General features: G+C 43.0%; 1 protein-coding gene across 1 annotated transcript; it reads left to right on the top strand.

Moving 5' to 3' along the window:
* Positions 1 to 390: 390 nt before the first annotated feature.
* Positions 391 to 2,150, top strand: SIX6 (SIX homeobox 6; the record flags this gene model as incomplete). Its single annotated transcript, XM_080667901.1, has 2 exons — positions 391 to 962; positions 1,982 to 2,150. 2 exons carry the CDS (start codon positions 391 to 393, stop codon positions 2,148 to 2,150), a joined length of 741 nt encoding a protein of 246 aa, XP_080524027.1.
* Positions 2,151 to 21,732: the final 19,582 nt, after the last annotated feature.

Below are 21,732 nucleotides of genomic sequence, written 5' to 3'. Positions count from 1 at the left end.
CAGTGGGCGCTGTCGAGAGCGGGGAGGTGCTGAAATGGCCTAGACGCCCTGGTTGCGGTCTTGATTGGCAGAGCCAGCCAGTGACTGACAGGGGGTCTCCATGGCGCCCGTGCTGCCAATCCGCCCACCCCAGTAGAGAAGCCTGCTCGCCCGCCTGCTTTGCCCTAACGGAGCGAAGCTGGACCTGAGCCGCGGAGCCCGCACCTCCTCCCATCCCTCTCGCTCGCTTGCTCCCCACAGTTGCGCCGCCACCACCGCCGCCCCAGCGGTCAGTCCGGCTGCCCCGAGCTGGTTCACCGAGAAGAGCCTGGCGCACCCGGTGGGCCAGTGGGCATCTGCCGCGTGTCCCGTTCCCGGCTCGGCACTCCCGCTGCCGCCGGCGCCGCCTCGATGTTCCAGCTGCCCATCCTGAATTTCAGCCCCCAGCAAGTGGCGGGGGTATGCGAGACTCTGGAGGAGAGCGGCGACGTGGAGCGCCTGGGTCGCTTCCTCTGGTCGCTGCCCGTGGCCCCTGCGGCCTGCGAGGCCCTCAACAAGAATGAATCGGTGCTGCGAGCTCGAGCCATCGTGGCTTTTCACGGTGGCAACTACCGCGAGCTCTACCACATCCTGGAAAACCACAAGTTCACCAAGGAGTCGCACGCCAAGCTGCAGGCGCTGTGGCTCGAAGCGCATTACCAGGAGGCCGAGAAGCTGCGTGGACGGCCCCTGGGGCCGGTGGACAAGTACCGCGTGAGGAAGAAGTTCCCACTGCCGCGCACCATTTGGGACGGCGAACAGAAAACGCACTGCTTCAAGGAGCGCACGCGGCACCTGCTGCGGGAATGGTACCTGCAGGACCCGTACCCCAACCCCAGCAAAAAGCGTGAGCTCGCCCAGGCAACCGGACTGACCCCTACGCAGGTGGGCAACTGGTTCAAAAACCGCCGGCAAAGGGACCGGGCAGCGGCTGCAAAGAACAGGTCAGTACCTGGAGCCTCCCCGCCTTGCACTCACCGGGGAAGGGGGCGGGCGACGGTCCTGGGCGCCGTACCTCGGTCCCCGCGACTTGGATTCCGCAGAGTTGCGAGCGCAGTCTGCCATCGGTTTTGGGACCCTGCGTTCTGGGCTTCTGGGCAGAGGTTCCTTCCGGTCGCTTGGTTCTACACAGTTTTGTCCTGGGAACCTGCGGAGTCGATCCAGCAGCTGGTTCCCGTCACCAAATGCAGGCTGCACTGGGAGGAGGAAAGAAGTTAAAATCCCAGAAACAATGAGGGACCTCAAGGCCCAAAGCTAATTCTTGTCAGCCTTGGCCCAGGCTCTTATTATTAAGGAAAGCCTGGCTTATTAGCAGTGCGGCAGTTTATTGACCTCTTTAAAGCCCAGATGCGTCCTTCTCTGATGCTATGAAAACAGTTTTCCATGAACTTCTGCTTCCAAGAAGTGGGAAGTGGAGCTCTTCTCTTCCCATGCGTGGGCAGCCCAGTCCCAAAACAGCAAATTAGTGGGCTATGGCTTTTTTATTTTCCAGCGTATGGCCCTCATTCAGCCGAGCATTTTGGCCAAAAACACTGCCTCTTTCCCCAGGCCCAGATGCTCCCTGCAACTCCCAGGCAGCCCTTTTTGCCCTTCGCTTTGGGCCGACCAGGCCTTGGAGGCACAGACACACCCTGCCCCAGAGCCTACTCCGCCCTTGTCACCCACACTTCATTTATCCTGATAGTATTGTAAATCTCTCAAAGGCGGCCAACAACTGGGAATGACCCTGGGAGCCCAGCATTCAAAGCCTGGGGAGACTGGGAGTAGAAAGGGCTCTGAAGAAGGGTGGGGCAACTGTGGGGCTCTGCAGAGGTGGCTGAGGACTCCTGCCCAACCCCTGTTGCCTCATCTTACTCACTTTAACGCCGGGTTCTGAGGGAGAGCCGTTGACCGCTGGGCTTAAGGGACATGGACCAGGGGGCAATGGGAAATATAGTAAGTGTGTTCCATTCCTTCCCCATAGACTCCAGCAGCAAGTCCTGTCTCAGGGCTCCGGGCGGGTGCTAAGAGCCGAGGAAGAGGGCACTACCGAGGTGCTGGGGACCACAGCCAGCCCAGCCGCCAGCCTATCCAGCAAGGCAGCCACTTCAGCCATCTCCATCACGTCAAGCGACAGCGAGTGCGACATCTAGGCTGCCCACACAGCAGGCTCAGAAACAGAATCCAGTGTATAAAAAGACACAGACAAAATGAAGGCGGGAGGGAAGAGGAGAGACCCACCTAACAAATCCAGCGCGTTGGAAGCCAGGTGGCCAGGGACTCTGGATGAGGTGCCTGCCAGAGGGTTGTCATGTCCGCCCAGTGGCCAGCCGGCTCCACTGGCACCCTCCGGCCACTATTACAGGGGCCCACGGTGAGGCCCGACCAGCGCTATGTTCTCTTTGCTTTGCTTTTTCCCAAGGAGAGTGCTGCAAAGATGCCTCTGAAACCTGCATCACTGAGCGCCTGCCCCGAATCTCTGAATCTCCCGTGGGTATTTCATGTCGAAAGGACGCTATATGTATAACTTTTGCTTTAAAGTTTTTTAAACAAAACATATATATGCTGTTTATTTACTTATTTAAGAGACTGGTATGGTAGGTTTCCCTGTATCTTGGAAACTTGCTGTTTCTAAAGGTGCAGGGTTCTGTATGAGGAAGTCAAACAATAAAAATCTGGTGAGCAACCTTTCCTAATTAAGGGAGCTACTCTTGGATTCCTTAAAAAAAATCCTTTTTTTGGGGGGGGGATTAGTTGGGGGGAAAAGGAGACGTGTAATACTTTAAACAATAAAAAAAATCCTCTTCACCAGGCAGGCGAGGACTCTAGTGCAAATGGTACCTTTTGCCTTTTCTGATGTCTCCTGGTATATTTTATGCTAAGTCCATAACCATCTTCCAAGTCAAATTGTGTGTATGTATGTATGTACATACATGTGTATGATATATTTAAACCTAGAAATTGGCAATGTGATCATCCCCTATAAGGCAACTCCCCACATCCTCAGCACAGGTAACTATGGCTTATCCACCTGACACTCCCTTTTATTAAGTGTCAACGGCTTTCAAGAACAATTTAGAAAGCCAAGTTCTAGGGCTTAATAGTGAATCCTATTTGATAAAAATGTAAGATTAATCTGACACAGTCTCTGCAGTGAGAAAGACTTTCCATCTCCTTTGAGGCCCCCTCCCATACAAAAGCAGAAGGTACTCACGATCATAGAGTGAGCATATACTCCATCTAGGATTGAACTCATTAAACGTAGACAAAAGAAGATAGGAGAGGTTGTAATAACTAGACTAGCATCTTCTTGCCGCAGAAGCAGGTTTTAATCAAATGCATTATTTTCAACAAAAGGAATATACTGCGATGGGAGAAGAATGTAATCATGTCACATATTGAGGTGAAATAGAAAGCCGCAGATAAATCTGACTTCTATATTAAAGATGAAAGAAATCACCGAGAGCTTCAGTGTCCTGTAATGGCTTCAATTAAAAATATAAATATTCTTAGTATTTAATTTGCCCTCCCTAAGTGTGCAGGCACATGCAGGCACGCGCACACACACACACACACACGCAGTTCTTGCACTAAAACTGTAAATGCTATCCAGAGAGTCTCTAAGCTTTTCTTTTTTCCTAGTGAAAAGGATAGCATATTATACAATTTGACATTGATATTTAAATAAGTTGAGCTGAACTTCCCTCCTCAAGCTCCCCTCCCCATTGGACTCCTTTTAATTTGCCTGTGTGTCCTTAACAGAAGCCTGCTAACTTATTTGGATGGATATGCCAATGTGCAAACGGAACAAAAATAAGTGAAGTCATGGAAGACAAAAAGCAGTCAAATGGCAAGATATATGGGGAAGCCCGTGATATAAATAAAGGTTGATTTTTGGTTTCTCAATGGCTTAAACAAATTTGGCCTCATTGGGGCTTTATAAGTGGTTGTCATTATAGACAGCAGCCCTTCTCCAGAGATCTGTTGACAATCAACACTCTCTTTCTTGCACAAGAGCTGAAGGTGGAAGAGTAGGGAAGTCTTTGTGATCAAGCTGTGCTCTTCCAAAAAGCAAGCAAAAGTCCTACTGTGAGTCCTGAAAGGCTTGGATGGTAGAGCTTCCTCAAGACTTTGTTATGTTTCCCAGAGTCCCCGGTAGTTCCTAGAATGCCAAGAAGCTGGGCCAGTTCTCCAGAGGAGGCAAAGGAGGCACCTGAAATTTAAGGAGGCATTCATTCTAAAGGTCAAGCAAGTGCAGCAAGTGCAAGGCATCGAGAATTGAGTGCCTCCTTAAATTTTGCACTCTAGGTGCCTCCCTTGCCTCACTCTAGTCCTGAATCTGCCAAAGAGTATTGCACTTCAATGGAAAAATCAAGGCATTTCCAGCCTCGTTCCCCAGCCTCACCCCATCCTAATTATGGAGCTGTCCAGAACCAGCATTTGAAGAAGATAGTTGGCAAATTTTATCTCTTAAGTTGATGCTTCCAGATCCAACAGGGAAGGGAAAGGACTATTTAGTGGACTTATGTAAAGGAATTTGAGATTCTAAAATCCCATCCCACTCACCAGTTCAAATGAGGCCTAAAAGCAAAAGGAAATGTCCACTCTGCATTCTCAAGAAAAAGAGGCTAGTGCTAAGAACTAAGCTTTCTCTTTACAAATAATTTGTAAATAACAATTGCTCAGAAAAAAAAAAAAAAAAGAGGGGGGGGAGGCAAACAGTGATGGAAGATTTTTCTTCCTGCTTTGGTGAAAGCCTTAAAGTTTATCTTTTTTAAAAATACATCTAATTTGCTTCAAGTAACATGCTGCCTAAGGATTACATTAAAAGTAGCTATTCTGTTTCACCAATCTGGAGATTTATCTAATATGTGGCCTATTATTTAAGAGACTTTAAAGAAATGTTTATGTGGCACCTAGCTGCTTTTGTGAATAATCAAGTCTTTCATGATCACGTTGGAAGTTGGTCCAAATCGTCCCGTGGACAGGTATTGTAAACGTTTCATTTCCTTTAAAAATTTTGTTTTCCGTATCAGTTTTATCCTAGTCTTGAAAGGTGTTGGTTTTTTGTTTGTTCTAATTTCAGGAGGAAGCAATGTGGATGTTTTCTGAATTTGGAGAAATCTCCACATGATGGGTTTCCTTTCTTTCTTGAAATTCCTTTCCTGTAACAATTTCAAAAAAAAAAAAAAAAAAAAACACCTCACACACAAAAGAAAGTTACTCCAGCAAAGAGGAAAGAAGCTGCATTTTTACATTTCAGCAGACTTGACCAATGTGAGGATTAAACGCCAGCCCTAGCTCAGGCTGCTTTTCCGGTTATACGTATTTCAAACTCCCGCCAGTTCCACCCAAAGCGCGATGGCTCCTGCTCCCCAAAGGCCGCAGCCCCTGTCGCCTCCACTTTAAAGACCCACTCCGCCTCCTCCAGCCGCGCTCGCTCCCCCGCCGCCGCCTCTCCCATCCCGTTGTTTATAAAAATCTGGGAGGGCGGGGAAGAGAGGCCAGGGTAGGGGAGGACTTGCTCTTTGTTTACATTAAACAAATGCCAGGCAAAGAGCTCAAGCAAAATCTTCCTTGACCTCGGTCTCTCTCCCTAATTTTAACAAAAAAGAAAAAAATATTGTATCAAAAGGCAACGTGAATGGGGCGGAGGAGAGGAGAAGCAGCTTTTCGCTCTATTCAGCCGGGACGCGGGGTGCGCGGCGATTTCCGCTGCCTTTGTGAGGCTGGCCGGGGCGGGGTGAGTGGGGGGTCTGCCCGGCGGCCCGCGGGGCTGTCAGGCGGCTCAGCGTAATCAGGGCTAATGACGGCGGCCGGGCGCTCCGCGGGACAATGCGCGGGCCGCGGGGTTTTGTCGGACTGAATGGCTAATAGGTTTGCCCGGGGGCTCCAGGGGGGCGGTGTCGGGGGGGAGGCGGCGGCAAGGGGAGAAGGGGTCATTGTCCGCGCACTGGCCCGGGCGCCCAGGCGCGTCCCTCCGCCGTGCGCCCCGCTGGAGTCCTGCGGAGAGGCGGCGGCGGCGGCGGCGGGGGCGCGAGCGTGTGGGCTCCCTAGCGGAGGCGCTCCTGCGCGGGGAGGTCGACCTTTCCCCCCAAAGATAGGACCACAGTGGCCCCAGGACGCGGGAAGGCTGCTCCTTCCTCCGGGTCCGCATCATGACTGGAAGGCAACTCCGCACACCACGTTTTCCGTCCAGCGCCTGGGAGTTCCCAGACGTGTAGACCGCGAGCCACCCGTTAGACCGCCGGCCTCGAGTAGCACGAGGGCAGAAACGTCTCACAACCAAGGGTGCGGGGGGTTAAATAAAAATCAAGGTGCGGGGATAAACACAAATGAACGCTCGGGGGACGGGGGGGGGGGGCAGTGGGGGCACGCGCTCGCCCTCGAGCCTCTGACGGCGCGGGGCCTGAGCCTCTGACGGCGCGGGATCTGAGCCCCTGGCGCGCGGGTCTGGGCCTGCGTGAGGGGCATCCGTGCGCGTCGGGCCTTTGCGTGAGGAGCCTGCGCGGGGCAGGCGGCCGCGAGCCCCTGGGCTGGGCCGGCCCAGGACCGTGGTGACGCCCGGCTGTCCCTGAGCAGTGCCCGGAGAGCAGGTAGGCTCCAGACGCAGGGAGAGGGCTTTGCGCGCTCGGCAGACCCGCGGGCCAGCTGTCGGGGCGCGGACCAGGGGCAGGGCGCCCTGAGGACCGAGTGTCAACTCTGGCAGCCCCGCCGCCACCCGAGACCCCTCCTGTTGGAAGCTTGGCGGCTCCCGTTTCGGCTGTTAGGAATCTCCCAGGCTAGATCCTGCCGAGCTTCTCTAGCTGCTAGGGTTTACGTCCCCAAACTTCTTTAGACCTACCCTCGCGTGAGGGCTCCCACCGGCTCTCGCCACCTTTTCGCTCCCTTGTCTGGAGACAAAGGAGCGTGAGGGCGAACCCAGACAGAACCCGCACTTCCACGCCTCCGCGCCTCTGCCCGCGCTGTTCCCGCTCGCCCCTTGGTTTCCCCTGCCCAGAACGGCTGACCTGCTAATCCACCAAGCCTGCCCCTCCTGGAAGGAGTCTTGCTTGTTGCCCGGGCCCCTCAGAGACTTTCCCTCTCCCTCCTTAATGCTTCCACCGCCCCTTACCGAAATGGCTGTGTTAAAGGGTGAAATACACTAATTTATCTATATGTTTGACTCCCCCCGCTGGAGTGTTAGCTCTTTCAGGGCAAGGGCCAAATCATATTCTTCTTTATATTCCCAGCGCCTATCCTAATTATTAGGTGCTCAATAAATATTTTAAGATGGAATGAATTATGGGTCTTCCTTGAGGCCTGTCTGTTTGGAATTAGGAGAGGACTGCTGCTAGCTCTGAGCCCATGTGAGCCACAGTGATGACTGATAGAGGCTGGACCCACAGGTCGCTTAAATCCTCCCAGCTCTGGTCACCTGCTCTTACCTACTTGTCAGGTTGTCTGGGATGATTCTTCCTCTAGGCATGTGGTTTTTTAGATATCCTGTGGCTCTGAGTTCATTACATGAAAATTATCTTCTCTCACACACATTTCCCCAAACAGTAAGGTAAGGGTTACCACTTGGATTTTGAAAATTCTAGCTATTATATCCTAATATTTTTGTCTACTATAGGATGATAGAGGATTCCTGTTCCAAGAATCTCTTCCTTCTTTCTTTCTCTCTCTCCCTTGCACCCCCACTTTAGTCTTGGCCTACAAATTAAAAAGTAAACACGCAAAAAAAAAATCACAAATTCAGATAAGGTGTTCAATTTTAAGATAGTGGATTGGCATTCCACACCCATGCTCAGACTAACCCAGTGGGGGAACCAGAGTTTTCATTAAAATCTTAAATCACAGAAACCCCGTGGAAATCTGCTCCATTTTAAAATTTAATGGACAAAAGCCAATGAACTGTGTGTAATTTTGAATTCTGATAAAAAATATATAAAACTGCTTCTTGGAAAGTCATTTAGCCTGGCACTGTCAATTTGCAACGTGAGAACGTTTATTTTACTATTTGTCTTTCTGGCTGAAGAGATTAGTCTTGAATTTTCTACCCTGAAATAAAATATCTAAGTTCAGGTGATGCATTTTAATTTGATATGTGAGCAGTCTGGTTGGTGATAAACTAGTTTATTATGTATTCCAAACATTTTCAAATATTTAAATTCCTATTCAAGATTTGTCCATTTAAAGCATATTTTATTGCATTGGGTATACTCCTCACTTTCCATACATTCATGATAAAGTATGCGTTTTGACTAAAGGCCTATGCATACGTATATGTTAGACATCTGATCTACAAAATTATTTTTGCAGGCAGTTATGACTATAAGCTGGATTCATCGACTTAAAACAGACACGTAACTAGGAAGAGGAAACCTATATAGAAGCAGCTTGTAGCAATGAACTGGTATCTGAAAGGGTGGGGTCAAACAGATCTTGCTTGAAAATACCTAATCTGTGAATATGGGCTAGTCACTCAAATATTTGAGCTTTGTGTTTTGTTTTTTTAAACCCAGGTGTGTCTCACAATCAATGGCATCTTGGATTTGATAAATTCAAGTATTTAAGCAAATATTTTAATCAAATGAAATATCTTTAAAATGTAAAAATGGACAACCTAGAAATTGTCCAAACATCCAGGTTCCAACCCCAGGATCAGGATGTGACTATCATATTAAAACAGAGATATATCAATGATGATTGCTGAAGATGAATCGAAACACAGGGGTTCTCTATCTAGCAGACCGTCAACATAGGCATCTCTTGAGAACTTGTTAGAAATGAAAAATTTTCAGGTTCGACTCCAGAAGTACTGAATATTTGGAATATTACTGAATTTAAATGCTAAATGCCGTCCTTAGTATCAGAAGCAGCTCTGTTCATCACCCCCAGCAGAGAGAACCCAGCGTGTTGGTTTTCCAACAGTGGTAATGGATGGGCTTGTGCTGGCACCATCATTCTTTCCTAGGCTTTTTACTCTGCTTGGGGCTTCTTGTCATCTATGTGAAGCTCTCCAAAGGGGTCATGGCCCATCCTGCAAGTCAGGATAATCCCAAATGTAAAGTATGAATGCTGAGAAGATAACATAACCTCTTGGGAGAAATGGAAGTCCCATTTCTTTGAGGAGGAAGCAGTGATACCACTTTACTTACATTTGTATGGCTTTTTATAGCTAATAAAAAAGTCCTTTCACCTGCATCATCTCACTTCCTCACAAGAACTCTGAGAAGTTAAGTTAGCAGAGATGGTGATTCCAGCCTTCCAGATAAGAAAACTAGTATCTCACATTACTTGCTCAGAGTCACAAGAGCAGAGAAGAATCCGATTTTGTAGGGCTTGAAGTTAACACAAGTTGGAGGGGAGAATACTCTTTAAAGTAAAGGATACAAAATTATGATTACAAAATTGGGTATGAGAAAAAAACCGTTAAGAGTGAGAGAAGGCATGAGTCCTGTGCTGGGAAAACACTGAAGATTAGATTGTAGGAAAAGGAAAATAGAAGCCATGTTTTGAAGACTTGCATTACAGGTACTTCAGTTTTGTCAGACGGGAGTCCAAAATAACTAGCAGTTTCATTCTTGAAAGATCTCTGAATCCTGTGCAGTTACTTAGGTGAGTGGGTCTGGACTGATATGAGACAGGTGGGAGGAAAAACAAACAAATGGTCACATTATTTTCTCTAGCAACAAATGAGAGGAGTCAGGGGAAAGTGAAGCATACCAAATGGGTGATGTCAGTCAAAAGACGACATGCCACAGAATTTCAGCATTCCAACCAGGCCATAGATATGTGACATATCAGTATATGAAAAAGAGGTCTTTAATTTGTGTGGAAGGGCAAGTAGACTATGGTGGATACCTGGATAAAAATAATGTGAGGCAACAAGCAACAATAATCATAGTTGATAACATTACATTTCTGAGTGACCACATAAAAGAGAAGGCATAGAGTGCATGATTCTTCTTTGGCCTTTTTTGGTACAGTCTTACTTCCGAATCATAGTTTTTATATTTTATAAAGACAAGAATTTAAATATTTTTATACAAAATGAAAAGAAAAGAAATTACAACATTTTAAAACCTGGAAAATACAACAAACATCAATACAACAAATAATAACAAAATACCACAAACAATAACACAATCATTTTACTCATTTCCTGTCATGTACACCTCTAGAAGTTTCCTCTCTACTTTTTTTTTCTATGTCTTTGATTACGTCTTTATAAGACAATGCTTTCATAGTATAATCTCAGTTGGAAAGATAATTCAGATTTTCTCCAGTATGGGTTGATTTCAATTTTTTAATTCATAATTTAGAAGAGCTTTCTTTAGCCTTAGAGCTCATTATTGGTAATACCATGTGTAATTTTTAGGCTTATTATCAAACTAGAGGCCCAATGCACGAAGATTCATGCAAGAATGGGCCTTCCTTCCCCTGGCTGCCGGCACCGCCTTCGCTCCCACTGGAGCCACCTTTCTGCCTTCCCATGCTGCCCAGAGGCCCAGAGCAGCTGGGGCCGTGCAGAACACCTGCATCATCACCATGGCAATGACACAAGCATCCTGCCCTGCCCCCGGCCACTTAGTGCCTGTGTATGCAAATTAACCCATCATCTTTGTTGGGTTAATTTGCATGCTCACTCCTGATTGGCTGGTGGGCATCATGAAGGTACAGTCAATTTGCATCTTACTCTTTTATTAGTGTAGATTTGGGCAAGCCTCTATGACGTTTCTTTCATATATGAGCAGTAAGATCTCAAGACATTTCAAGTTTCCTTGAACAGTAACCCATCTTAAATAATCTTTGCATTGATAACACTCACTTACCAGTTTGTGATCAAGGGCTTTACTAGTACACATTCATGTTGTGACACATGAATCAGCACAGTGGGTGGTAGGAATATTCCTGCAATACATCCCTGCACTGAAGCAGCTAGCAGTAGCCTAAAAGTGCACATAAGTGACAGCAAACCATAAAAACATATACCAGTAAACCTAAACTAATTGTATCTCCAACTCAACTTTGCTTTAGCTATTGGATCACAAAAATGTCTGTGGTTACTCCAGGGCTACCCAGCACTAGGGAAAATGTGTCAAAGTGGAAATAAGAGTGGAAAGAGACAGTGGTCTGTTGTAATTATCTTATTTTGCAAATTTTCCCAGAATGCATGATCATGTGAACATATTGCTAGGATCCCTCCCAGAGTCTGGGAAGGGGCCCAGGCAAGTGAGATATCTGGAAACCTAAGCATCATTTGCTTCAAGGTAATTCTGCCTCTGCATAGGCCCAGTGAGAACAGGTCCAGTACACTGTTCTATTATCTGGGACATAAAGTATATTCCCAGGAAAATTTGACAAGGTTATAGTCCAAAGCTGTCTTTAAAAATGATTCATTGATGTGGGGAGGGAGAGTGTAAGATGAAAACGACCTGGGTAACACTGAGAGGCAGATTACCCCATAGAATCTGGTTGCCTTTCCTTTTGGGAGTACTTCACCTTGCCTCCTTATGGGTACCACGTCCAAACTGTCAAAAACCCTTCATGTTCTTATCCTTCCTTTGTCAAAATCTATTCTCAGTTGTCACACACACACACAAAATCAGATAAACCAATTCACATCACAGAAATAGCTGCTAAAAGCTTAATGAATTACCTACAGATGGGACCCTGGGAGGGTACTTACTGTTAGGAGATAATCCTTTAATTCAATAACCCAATATCACTAATGGTAGCAATTCAGACTTCACTAATAGGCTAGTAGAAATTTATTTTTGGCTGGAAGAGAGCCAGAAACCTTTCAAGTCATTCCATGGAGATAGATAACTGCATTTTGGGCCAAATATTGCCAATATTAAAAATAAAATAAAATAAAAAATGTGTTGGGCCCCCAGCTATTCCTTCTCTATCATGGTAAGGAATTGCAACCAAACTTCAGAAAGAGTAGCCTATATCCTTTGCCTCATTTCTTCACTATATACTTACTCCTTAACCTCCTGCAGTTTGGCTTTTACTTGCATCATTTCATCAAAACTGTCCCCGCAGCAGTCACTCTACTTGGTCATCTAACTACTTCAACCTATTCATTTTCGACACTGTTGAGCATCCCTTTCTTCTGAACAGGGCCAGGCAAGCAAGGTGTCTAATGTACAAAATCGAAGGAGGTACTCTTTCCCTCTCAGAGTCCTGTCAGTTCAGAGTTGACATCTGAGAGTGAGTATATCCTTACATTTTGCATTATATATGTCTCACTTCCCTCACACCAGTCCCAGGCTTACCTGAAACATAATTGAGCTTCCCACCATATTCAGAGTGTGACCTACAATTTGCTGTTTTCATGCCTTTGCTCATGATACTTTTTGCCTGCCCTGCATCCTTTCCCACCATCTGCTAATAGCAGCACCCATAGGGAACTGCTCCTCTCCAATTCATTGTGTTTTCTGGTGAGGCCACCAAACATAGTACCTCCCCCCCCCCCCCCCCCCCCCCCCCAGTTCACAAAGGGTTATAACCACCAACCTAGGCCAGTCCTTTACAGATAGTTCTGAATTAGAAGCAGAGGGGCAACTCTTTTTTTTACTCTTAGAATGGCACTGAAGCTAGCTCCAGCCTCGTCTTTTCTGGTTTTGGTTACAGGAGCTACTAGTAATATGTCGTTCTTCTACTTTTTCTTTCTTTGTTTAAGCTACTTTGAATTTCTTTGACTTGCAAACAGAGGTGCTAAGATATAACATAGAATGTCCTTCCTTTTCCCTCACCTCATTTCTACAGGTAATAGACCCAACTTTCATGCCTGAACTTAAAGGCCATTTTCCTCCCAGAGCCTTCCTTGATCCATAGGATTTAACTAAGCTCTCCTTCTCTGAATTGCTGTGGCATTTTATACATCTCTCCCATGGTTATTTAGCTTCATATCTTATATCTCCTAATGTACTATATGCTCTTCAAGGGCAAGTTACATAATCTTCATAATCCTGTAAGAACTGAATACAGGGTCTTTTTGACACAGCAGAAAATCAATAGATTTTTGCTGAATTAATGAACTAAATGGATGAATTAACATAACTAAGGGATATGTAGAATCTATGTTTCAGTTCAGGAAATTTTAGAATAATCTGAAGTTTAAATAAAAAAGTGTGTTGTTTTTTTTCCAAAAGAAGGAATGGCTCACTGATTGCTAGGGAAAGATGGTGAATTTTAAAGGGTGCTAGAGATTTTTAAAAGGTAGGGAAATGAGACCTTATATACTCATACCTGAATAAATAAACTCTGGAGTGATATACAAGAAACTTGTATAAACAGTAGCTTGATTGAAGGAAACTACCTAAAAATTCTCCAGATTGTGCTATAAGTGTGCTTATGTTTTTCTGCTATGATATGAAACTCCTGCTCCTGCATGAGGCTGACACACCACCAAGCATAGCTATCTCTACTGTAACTGCCTCTCTGGCTCATCCATGCAGGGGAAACGCCACTAAAATCCCTGAAGTACGCTAATGCGAAGCCACAGCTTCTGAATAAAATGTTACTTAATGGTTAGAGGATAACAGAATGGAAGTGCAAAGCAGGAAATACAGTTGCCTCTAGAAGTGACTATTACAGACTGAGCCCTTACACAGTCCTTTGTCGGGCTCCTGGCCTGGCTCCACTCCCCAGGACCAACCATTCACTGAGAGTGCTTTGATATCTTTACCCCTAAGAATTCAACCTACACTTTTCCCCAAGGCCAGAGAGGGAAACAAATTCATCCTACCCCAACCTCTCAGTCTAATAAGCACAGGTAAAGGTAGCCTGAAAGTTTAGTCCTCCATAGCATTCAACTATGCCATCTTGTGAGATGTGAGCTGGACCCAGCAAGGAGGTATCAGTCAGTACAGTGAATAAAAGAGTAAGCTCCAATATTGGGATCTAGCCAGATAAGATAATGGCAAAAAGTCACTAGGAGACACCAAGAGCCAAGGGAAAAAAAATCCATGGTTCAGAGGGAAACTTGAGGCACAATAAAACACCAGGAGAGGTTCATTTGCTATTTTTCAGGTCAATTTGTGTCTGGGAATTGACCTTTCAAGGCCAAAGTCAGAGAAAGAAAGTAAGTACGTATAGGAGGACATCACATGCAAAAGGCTGTCCACCAAGGCATAGGGCAATGCAGGACCCCTGGGCAAAGCCCACACAAGGAATCAGGGATCCTTAGAGAAGCCGTTGATTCCAGGGCTGAGGCAGGATAAGTCTAGATAATATTTTGGTACCAGAAATCAAAGAAGTTCTTTAAAAAGAATGAGGCAAGTCAAAAGTATACAGGAGCCAACCGTCACATGGCCAATTTGTAACAATTGAGTAATTAAATAAATAGTGATAGGATTGGATTATAATCCATAAAATACATTAAACATCATGAATCCATACTAGTATAAACAGCTGAATGAATGAATGAGGAAGAAAGGGAAGTTCTTCCTTATAGAAGAATTTAATAAATGTAGACAGAATAAGAAATACAAAGTCACTATTAGGGAAATAATGCAGTAATAATTGTTGCAGACAAAGTTCATCTATGGATGCAAAAATCAGTGGGCTAAAGTTTGAGGGGAAAAACTATATTAGCCTACTCTCAAACTATCCAAAGATAGTTTTCAGTTACAAAAGGGAAAATTGTATCTTTACAGTGAAGAAACTTGACATGACAAAATTAACTAAGTGAGTCAGGTTAATGCTACCAATAATAAGACATATCAATATCATGTACCTCTGTTATAATGTCCTGAGAAGGACACAATATGACTTGTATAGTATTCCTACCAAAAATGCATAATTCCATCACCAAAATACATTAGACAAACCCAACTGAGGGACATTTTACAAACTAACTAGTATTCTTCAAAAGTGTCAAGGTTAGGAAAGACTAAAGAATGTCACAGATCTGCAGAGACTAAAGAGACATACAACCAAATGCAATGTACCATCCCAGACTGGATCCTGAAACAGGAAAAAAAAAGACATTGGAGAAAAACTGGTGAACTTACAATAGGTTCATAATGTAGATAATAGTAATATATGAATGTTAATTTCCTAGGTTTTCTGTTGTACAATGGTTATGTAAGTAATTGACATTAGGGAAAGCTGCGTGACATATATATAAAACCAAAATCTTTGTGTTACTTTCACAAATTTTCTGTGTTTAAAATTATTACAGAATAAAAAGTAAAAAATATATTGTCACCTATTCTGGAGTCAGTACATTCTTTTTTACAGGGAGGCTCAGCATGTTTGTGCTCCCAGGTGGAAATATCCAGAAGACATGTGCTTATTCATTTGTTAAATCAAAGTGCCAAAACCAAGAAAAGTAATTTTGCTTAATTTTAATTCACCTAAATGAAAAACATTAAATTGATTTTCTCTTCCCCTCACAAACACACACACAAAAAAGAGGGACATCAAAGAACATTAGGATTACCAAATTACTTCAGCTGAGTCACCATGAATCACCATGGGCATATTGTTTTTTAATTTGTACCTACTTGTTAATGTGGCATTCCATAGTCAATGTTTTTTAGAGCCCTTTAAAATGTACTGTTTCTTACTCTTGAGTCTCTGCCACAAAATAATGTTGCCTCTGAATTACTTCTTAAACTTGAATGATTGCAATTGTCTTCTGCCTAGATTCTTTGCTCTCCCTCTTCTACAAAAGGGGATTAGCAGTTATCCCAAAGAAGTCAAAGACCCAGGATTGTTTCATATCTTGAGTAAGATATGGCAATAAAGACTATTCCTGATTCTTTTCTCCCCTTGCTATGTAGAATCAGAATTTGAGGCAAGTCCCAGGGGACTTCCCCATCTCAGAGCAAGTTCTGAAGGTTTCCAAAGGGAGCTGGTTCATTCCTGCACTCAATGCTGATTGGGGAGAAGGGGTGAATGGGACAGAGTGAAAGCAATGACAGATATTTTGCATGTGGGATTAGAGAAGAAAACAAGTACCCCATGGAGTCTAAAGTCCTCACACTTTCCTATATATTATTAGAGATTATACATTTTTGGTGTAGAAATTTTTGAATTTTGAAGACAAATATATTACATTCCTGGCTATTTGCAATATCTACTCTGGGGAGATAATCAGATTTCTCCTTTTGATCCCAAACCTTATTATTTTAAGAAATAAATCCAAAGAAGTGAAAACTAGTAAGGCTTTCAAATTGTATTTTAGATTGTTTCCTTTGCAGCTAATCCAAGGGCCAAGAGGAAATACTATAGTTTAAAGTAAGTGTCTCAGGTTCAATAGATTGTCTGATTGAACTCCTCTTTGCAGGACGGATGAGCAGTAATACAGACTCTGAATTACAAATCTGTTTATCTACCAACTATCACTACACTCTGGTGGAGAGAACACATTTCTTTCTCAACTTAAAATATTAACAATGACTAGACTCTGTAATTACAAAATCTCAATAAATAGCTACCCATAAAAATCATGGAACTTTCTCCAAATGTGAAAACGTGCATGATTTCCTCTCCATACATCCTTGCTTTATATCTAGGACCTTTTGATCAGGACTGGTGCAGCCTTACTCCCTCTGCTCCCTTAAACTCTGAAACTCTATTCTCTCCAACCTGAGATCTGAAAACAAAGCTCTAGTTCAGCACTAAGGGAATGGACATCTTATACCTAGATTGGTATGTGGATGGAGTTCAACTGTGCTTCTGTAACTAAACTCTTGCCTTTTTCTGTTCCAGTACCTTAAAGACTTATCTTGAACATCTGCCCACTCTCCCAGTTTCTATACTTTACTGTGATCTTTACCTCACCCATTCCAGTCTCCATTGTCATCCCCCATCCCCACCCACATCACTTGAATACTGTCCCTAAACCCAGTCCTGGAGCTGGAGCCCTCTTATTGGTTACCAAGCCTCTCTGATGCTGATCACCTAGAAACCATGCTCTGCTCACCAGAACTTCTTCCCACTGCCCACATCAAGGCTTCTCTTCAGCCTTGCCTTGTGAGTGTATCATCCTACCGCAGACAGTCCCAGCCCTAGCCTCACGTCCTTCTCTTTCTCACACTATATAATGTCTTAGGGAGAACAATATATTTCTAATGTATCTTCCTTTAGTATTTCTCAAAATTATGTTCAAGGTAAGGGTGCTAACCACTGCTCTCCTTCTAGACGAGAGCATTTAACAAATCACAAAACAGTATTGCCCCAAAGAGCATCACACTTTCTATGATAGTGTTCCAGATGAAGAATAATTCAAATAATTAAATTGAAAACCTTCGAAATTCAACCTCACATAGGTAACCTTCTTCAGTTTTCTGCTGACCAAATAGTGTAAAATTATACACAATTGACAAATGTCTTCTAGACTACTGCTATTCAAGGGTGGTCTCCAAAACTTACTAGAAATGTGGAATCTCAGGCCCCACCCCAAGCCTACTGAAGTGGAAACTGCTTTATAAAATCTCCAAATTTGAAAAGCACTCTTCTAGAACTATTAGAATCCCTAACTACTTGTGCTTTCTTTCTTTTTTAAAAATATATTTTATTGATTTTTTACAGAGAGGAAAAAGGGAGAGGGATAGAGAGTTAGAAACATCGATGAGAGAGAAACATCGATCCAGCTGCCTCCTGCACACTCCCCACTGGGGATGTGCCCGCAACCAAGGTACATGCCCTTGACCGGGACCCTTCAGTCTGCAGGCCGACACTCTCTCCACTGAGCCAAACCGGTTAGGGCTACTTGTGCTTTCTTAAACAGCTTTGGAAAGCATGTAACTATTTTCATCTTTGCACTATTCCAATTTGAAGTATCACCTCTCCCCCATTCTGTGTGCATCTGCTGGATGCACAGTGTCCCCCGTCCCAATCACCACCACCGAGGAGCAGGCCTGTGAGCCAGGCTGAGCTCCCTGGAAACAGTGGTCCCAATGCCCAATTTGGCAAAGAATCAAACCCAGAATGATCAATTTTCATGAAATTTTCCAAATTGGGGGACAAGGAATAGTTTTCTCTCTTTGAGCTGAAGCTGTGGGGCAATGAATGACTCCTGCATTGTCAGAGACCATATTTCTGCCATAATGAGAAATGCCACATATAGTGGGAAAGCATGAAACAAAGTAGAAAGGAGCAGAGATAATAAACGGATAAGGAAAGAGAATCATGAAAGCATTGCTTAAGACCCTGGATGGCATGCCCAAGGTCAGATCTTCCTCAGACTTGCTAGTTATGTGAACAGATAAAAAAAAAAAATCTCAGTTTATTTTTCTTAATATTTTTACTGACAACCATTTGGGAGTTTTGGAGGGCTACTATCAGCTCTCCAAATTCCTGGCTGTTTTTCCTGATTGTCTATTTATTCTACACCCCTTTGGAGACCCTCTGAGGCTCCCAAGAACTTCTAGAGAGCCCTTTTTTCTTATCAAAGCTGATGTGTATGGTTTTTTCCTCCCTGATTGGCGATGTTTCTGAATATTTCCCAAGTCTTACATGTGCATACTTAGTGAAAAGGACAATAGACTGGCCTATTTATGAGTGGGTTTAGAGAACGCTTAATGGAAGCTCATGCATTAATCTACAAGAAGAGCCACTGGACACATTGTAATAATGATGAAGAAACTAAATGGTCACAGTGCTTTGCTTTTGAAAATACTGAGTGCATCACAGCCATTTCAAAAGACTGCTTCAGTTCAGATCATTTGGTAAAGCTGAAGCAAAGGAGTAGAAACATTTGCTTTAGAGAACCAATTCTAACTACGGTTACAAGGCAAATGGGAACCATTACATTTATACACTTAGCCTTAGAACCTAGAGAGAATAATTGGGTATGCAGTGAAACAGAAGAAGATCATCTAAAATATTTTTTTAAAAGTCTTGAAGGGATGTGGTCATTATAACACAGTGAAACTCTTTTTTACTTGGTTTTTAAAAAAAACAACTTCTCTATAACAGTGGAGTTAAGCTAATGTTAGAAAAAAAGACCCCTTCAGAAACACTTTCAAACCATCATGAGAGGGCAGTTTTGCTGTATTCAACATAATGGATTTATGTAAACTGGTCAGCATTACTCTACTCCACCGTCATAGAATCTCCCTTAACTACGTTTCACAATTGTGTCTTGTTGTAAATTATTTTTTAAAAAAACAACCATTGCTAAAAGTAAAAAACAACAACAAAAAAAAACAACCAATGCTAGGCTAGGTCAGGCCAATGATCCATCTTCTCAAGGGGTTTTCTTTTTCTTTTTTTCTAACTCTTTAGGTGGGGAAAAGATCAGAAAGTCCTCCTACTTTACATGCTCCCACTTACTAGGGAATAAAGAACTAGATATTAACCAAATGTCAACCACACATATATTCTCAAGAAAAATAGCAGCAGTTCTATAAATGTTTTAATAAATACACTAGTAGGAACAATTTAAAACCACAGCCAATTCAAGACAACACTAGGGATGTACTGTGATAATTAAAACATCTTTCAAGAAAACGAGAAGGATTACAACTATGTGTATATAAAGTGGGAGCTTTGCAGTATCTTCTCCAGGCTTCTTACTAAGCTATAGTGCCTTCTGTACATGTGCTGTTCCATACAGTAACCGCAGCCACATATAGCTATTTTGTACTTGAAATATAATACAAATTTTGCTTGAGATGTGCTGTAAGTTTAACATATACACTGGATTTTGAAGACTTCATATTAAAGAAAGAATGCAAATATCTCAATAATTGCTTATGTTAAATACACATTTAAATTATAATATGTTTTATATATTGTGTTAAATAAAAGATATGAATTTTACCTGTTTCTCATTACTTTTTTTTAATGTGACTCCTAGAAAAATATAAATTACATACTTGGTTTACATCAGCAATTTTCTACCTTTTTTGTCTTATGGTATACATAAACTAATTACTAAAATTCTGCAGCACACCAAAAAATATCTTTTTGCCAATCTGACAAAAAATAGGTAAAATTTTGGTTCATTCATACTGGGAGGCTATTGTGTTGGTTGCTGGTCATTTTTTTATTTGACAGTCTAAGGAAAAAGAGGTCAGTGCCCCTAATTATATAGTCAAGTATTGCATGTTTTAGAAATTCTTTCGGCACATCAGTTAAAAACCACTGATTTATATCATATTGCTATTGAACAGCACTTTTATATTGTTTAGTGATTAGGAGCACAGTCTGGAGTCACTTTGAAAACCAGTTCTATGGCGTTAGGCAAATTACTCATTTTGGGGGGTTCCAGTTTCGTCATCTGTAAAAGGGAGTTAATAACACAAATCTTACGTCACTGTAAAGCACCTAGAACAGTGCCAAGTACATACTGAGCAGTCATATGTTTTATCTTTACCTGCATCTCTCTCTATATCTCCCTATTACATACTAATTTTTGTTTGTGGACTCCAAATTTTAGTATCACTTAATCTGAGTGACTCAGTGGGTTTATTCGTCTGCTCAGACGACCATTACAAAATACCACAAACCGCATGGCGTAAACAGCAGAAACTTATTTTCTCACAGTTCTGGAGAACAGAAGTCCAAAATCAAGGTGCTGGCAGGGTGGTTTGGTTTCTGGTGAGGATTCTCCCCTCAGATTGCAGACAGTGCCTCTTGATGTGTCCTCACACAGCAGTCATTGTTTTTTCCTCTTCCTGTAAGGACACCAGTCCTATGGAATTGGGACCAAACCCTTATGATTTCACTTAACCTTCACTACCTCCTTAAAGGCCCTGTCTCCAATTTTAGACACACTGGGAGTTAGGATTTTAACATGAATTGGGGGAGGGGGCACACAAGTCAGTCCATAACAGCAGTTAGGTGTAAATCGTCCCTTAGACATATATAAAACTGAAAACCAATGGATTCATAATTTTGGATCCGTTCACAGTCTACCATGAGGAGCAGGTGACTACCAATCAACAAAAAATACTAATTTTAGTAAATTGGTTTGACCATGACATAAAGGTATTTGATGGGAGGGCATGATGGTTCCCCCTGACATCAACCTCAAAATACTTTCCTGTATTTCTAAACCAGCCCAAGTTTTAAAATTTGGTATGAATCGAATAGCCCTGAATTTAATACAACGCTTACTCCATATCATCTCTTGGACTACTGAGTTTGATTACTGCCTGTTGGAAAAAGTTGTTTTTCTTAAATGTTTTTTAAAAATATATTTTTATTGATTTCAGAGGGGATGAGAGAGATAGAAACATCAATGATGAGAGAGAATCATTGATCAGCTGCCTCCTGCACACCCCCTACTGGGGATTGAACCTGCAACCTGGGCATGTGCCATGACTGGGAATTGAACCATGTGACCTCTGGTTCATAGGTCCACGCTCAACCACTGAGCAACACCAGCCAGGCTTTTTTACATGTTTTAAAATTGCTTTGTCAAATACTGATGTGTACTCCCAAATTTTGTAATTTTAGAATTTGACAGAAATGCTGTTTTTATCTTAAACAGTGCCTCTTTTTTTATTATATTTTCTCTCTGTCTTTCCACACCTAAGAGCTGCATTGTCAATCTACTAGTATCTTCACTTAGCAATTCTCTTACGTTATTAGTTTTCAGTCTTTTCTAGTTCTTTATTTGAGCGTCACCATTCAAGATTCAAACAGATAAGAGTTTTAACATAGAATAACATTTTCTGTTTTGTTTTCTAATTTTCAGAATGAGGATGTGTTACCATTTTTCACCTCTGTATTTATAATTTATTTCTTTTTTACTTTTGTTTGTTTTTTTGGCTGAGG

Source organism: Plecotus auritus (assembly GCF_963455305.1).
Source record: "Plecotus auritus genome assembly, chromosome: 1".
NCBI lineage: Eukaryota > Metazoa > Chordata > Mammalia > Chiroptera > Vespertilionidae > Plecotus > Plecotus auritus.
The sequence above is the reverse complement of the archived record's forward strand: the minus strand, read 5'-3'. Positions and strand labels throughout refer to the sequence as shown.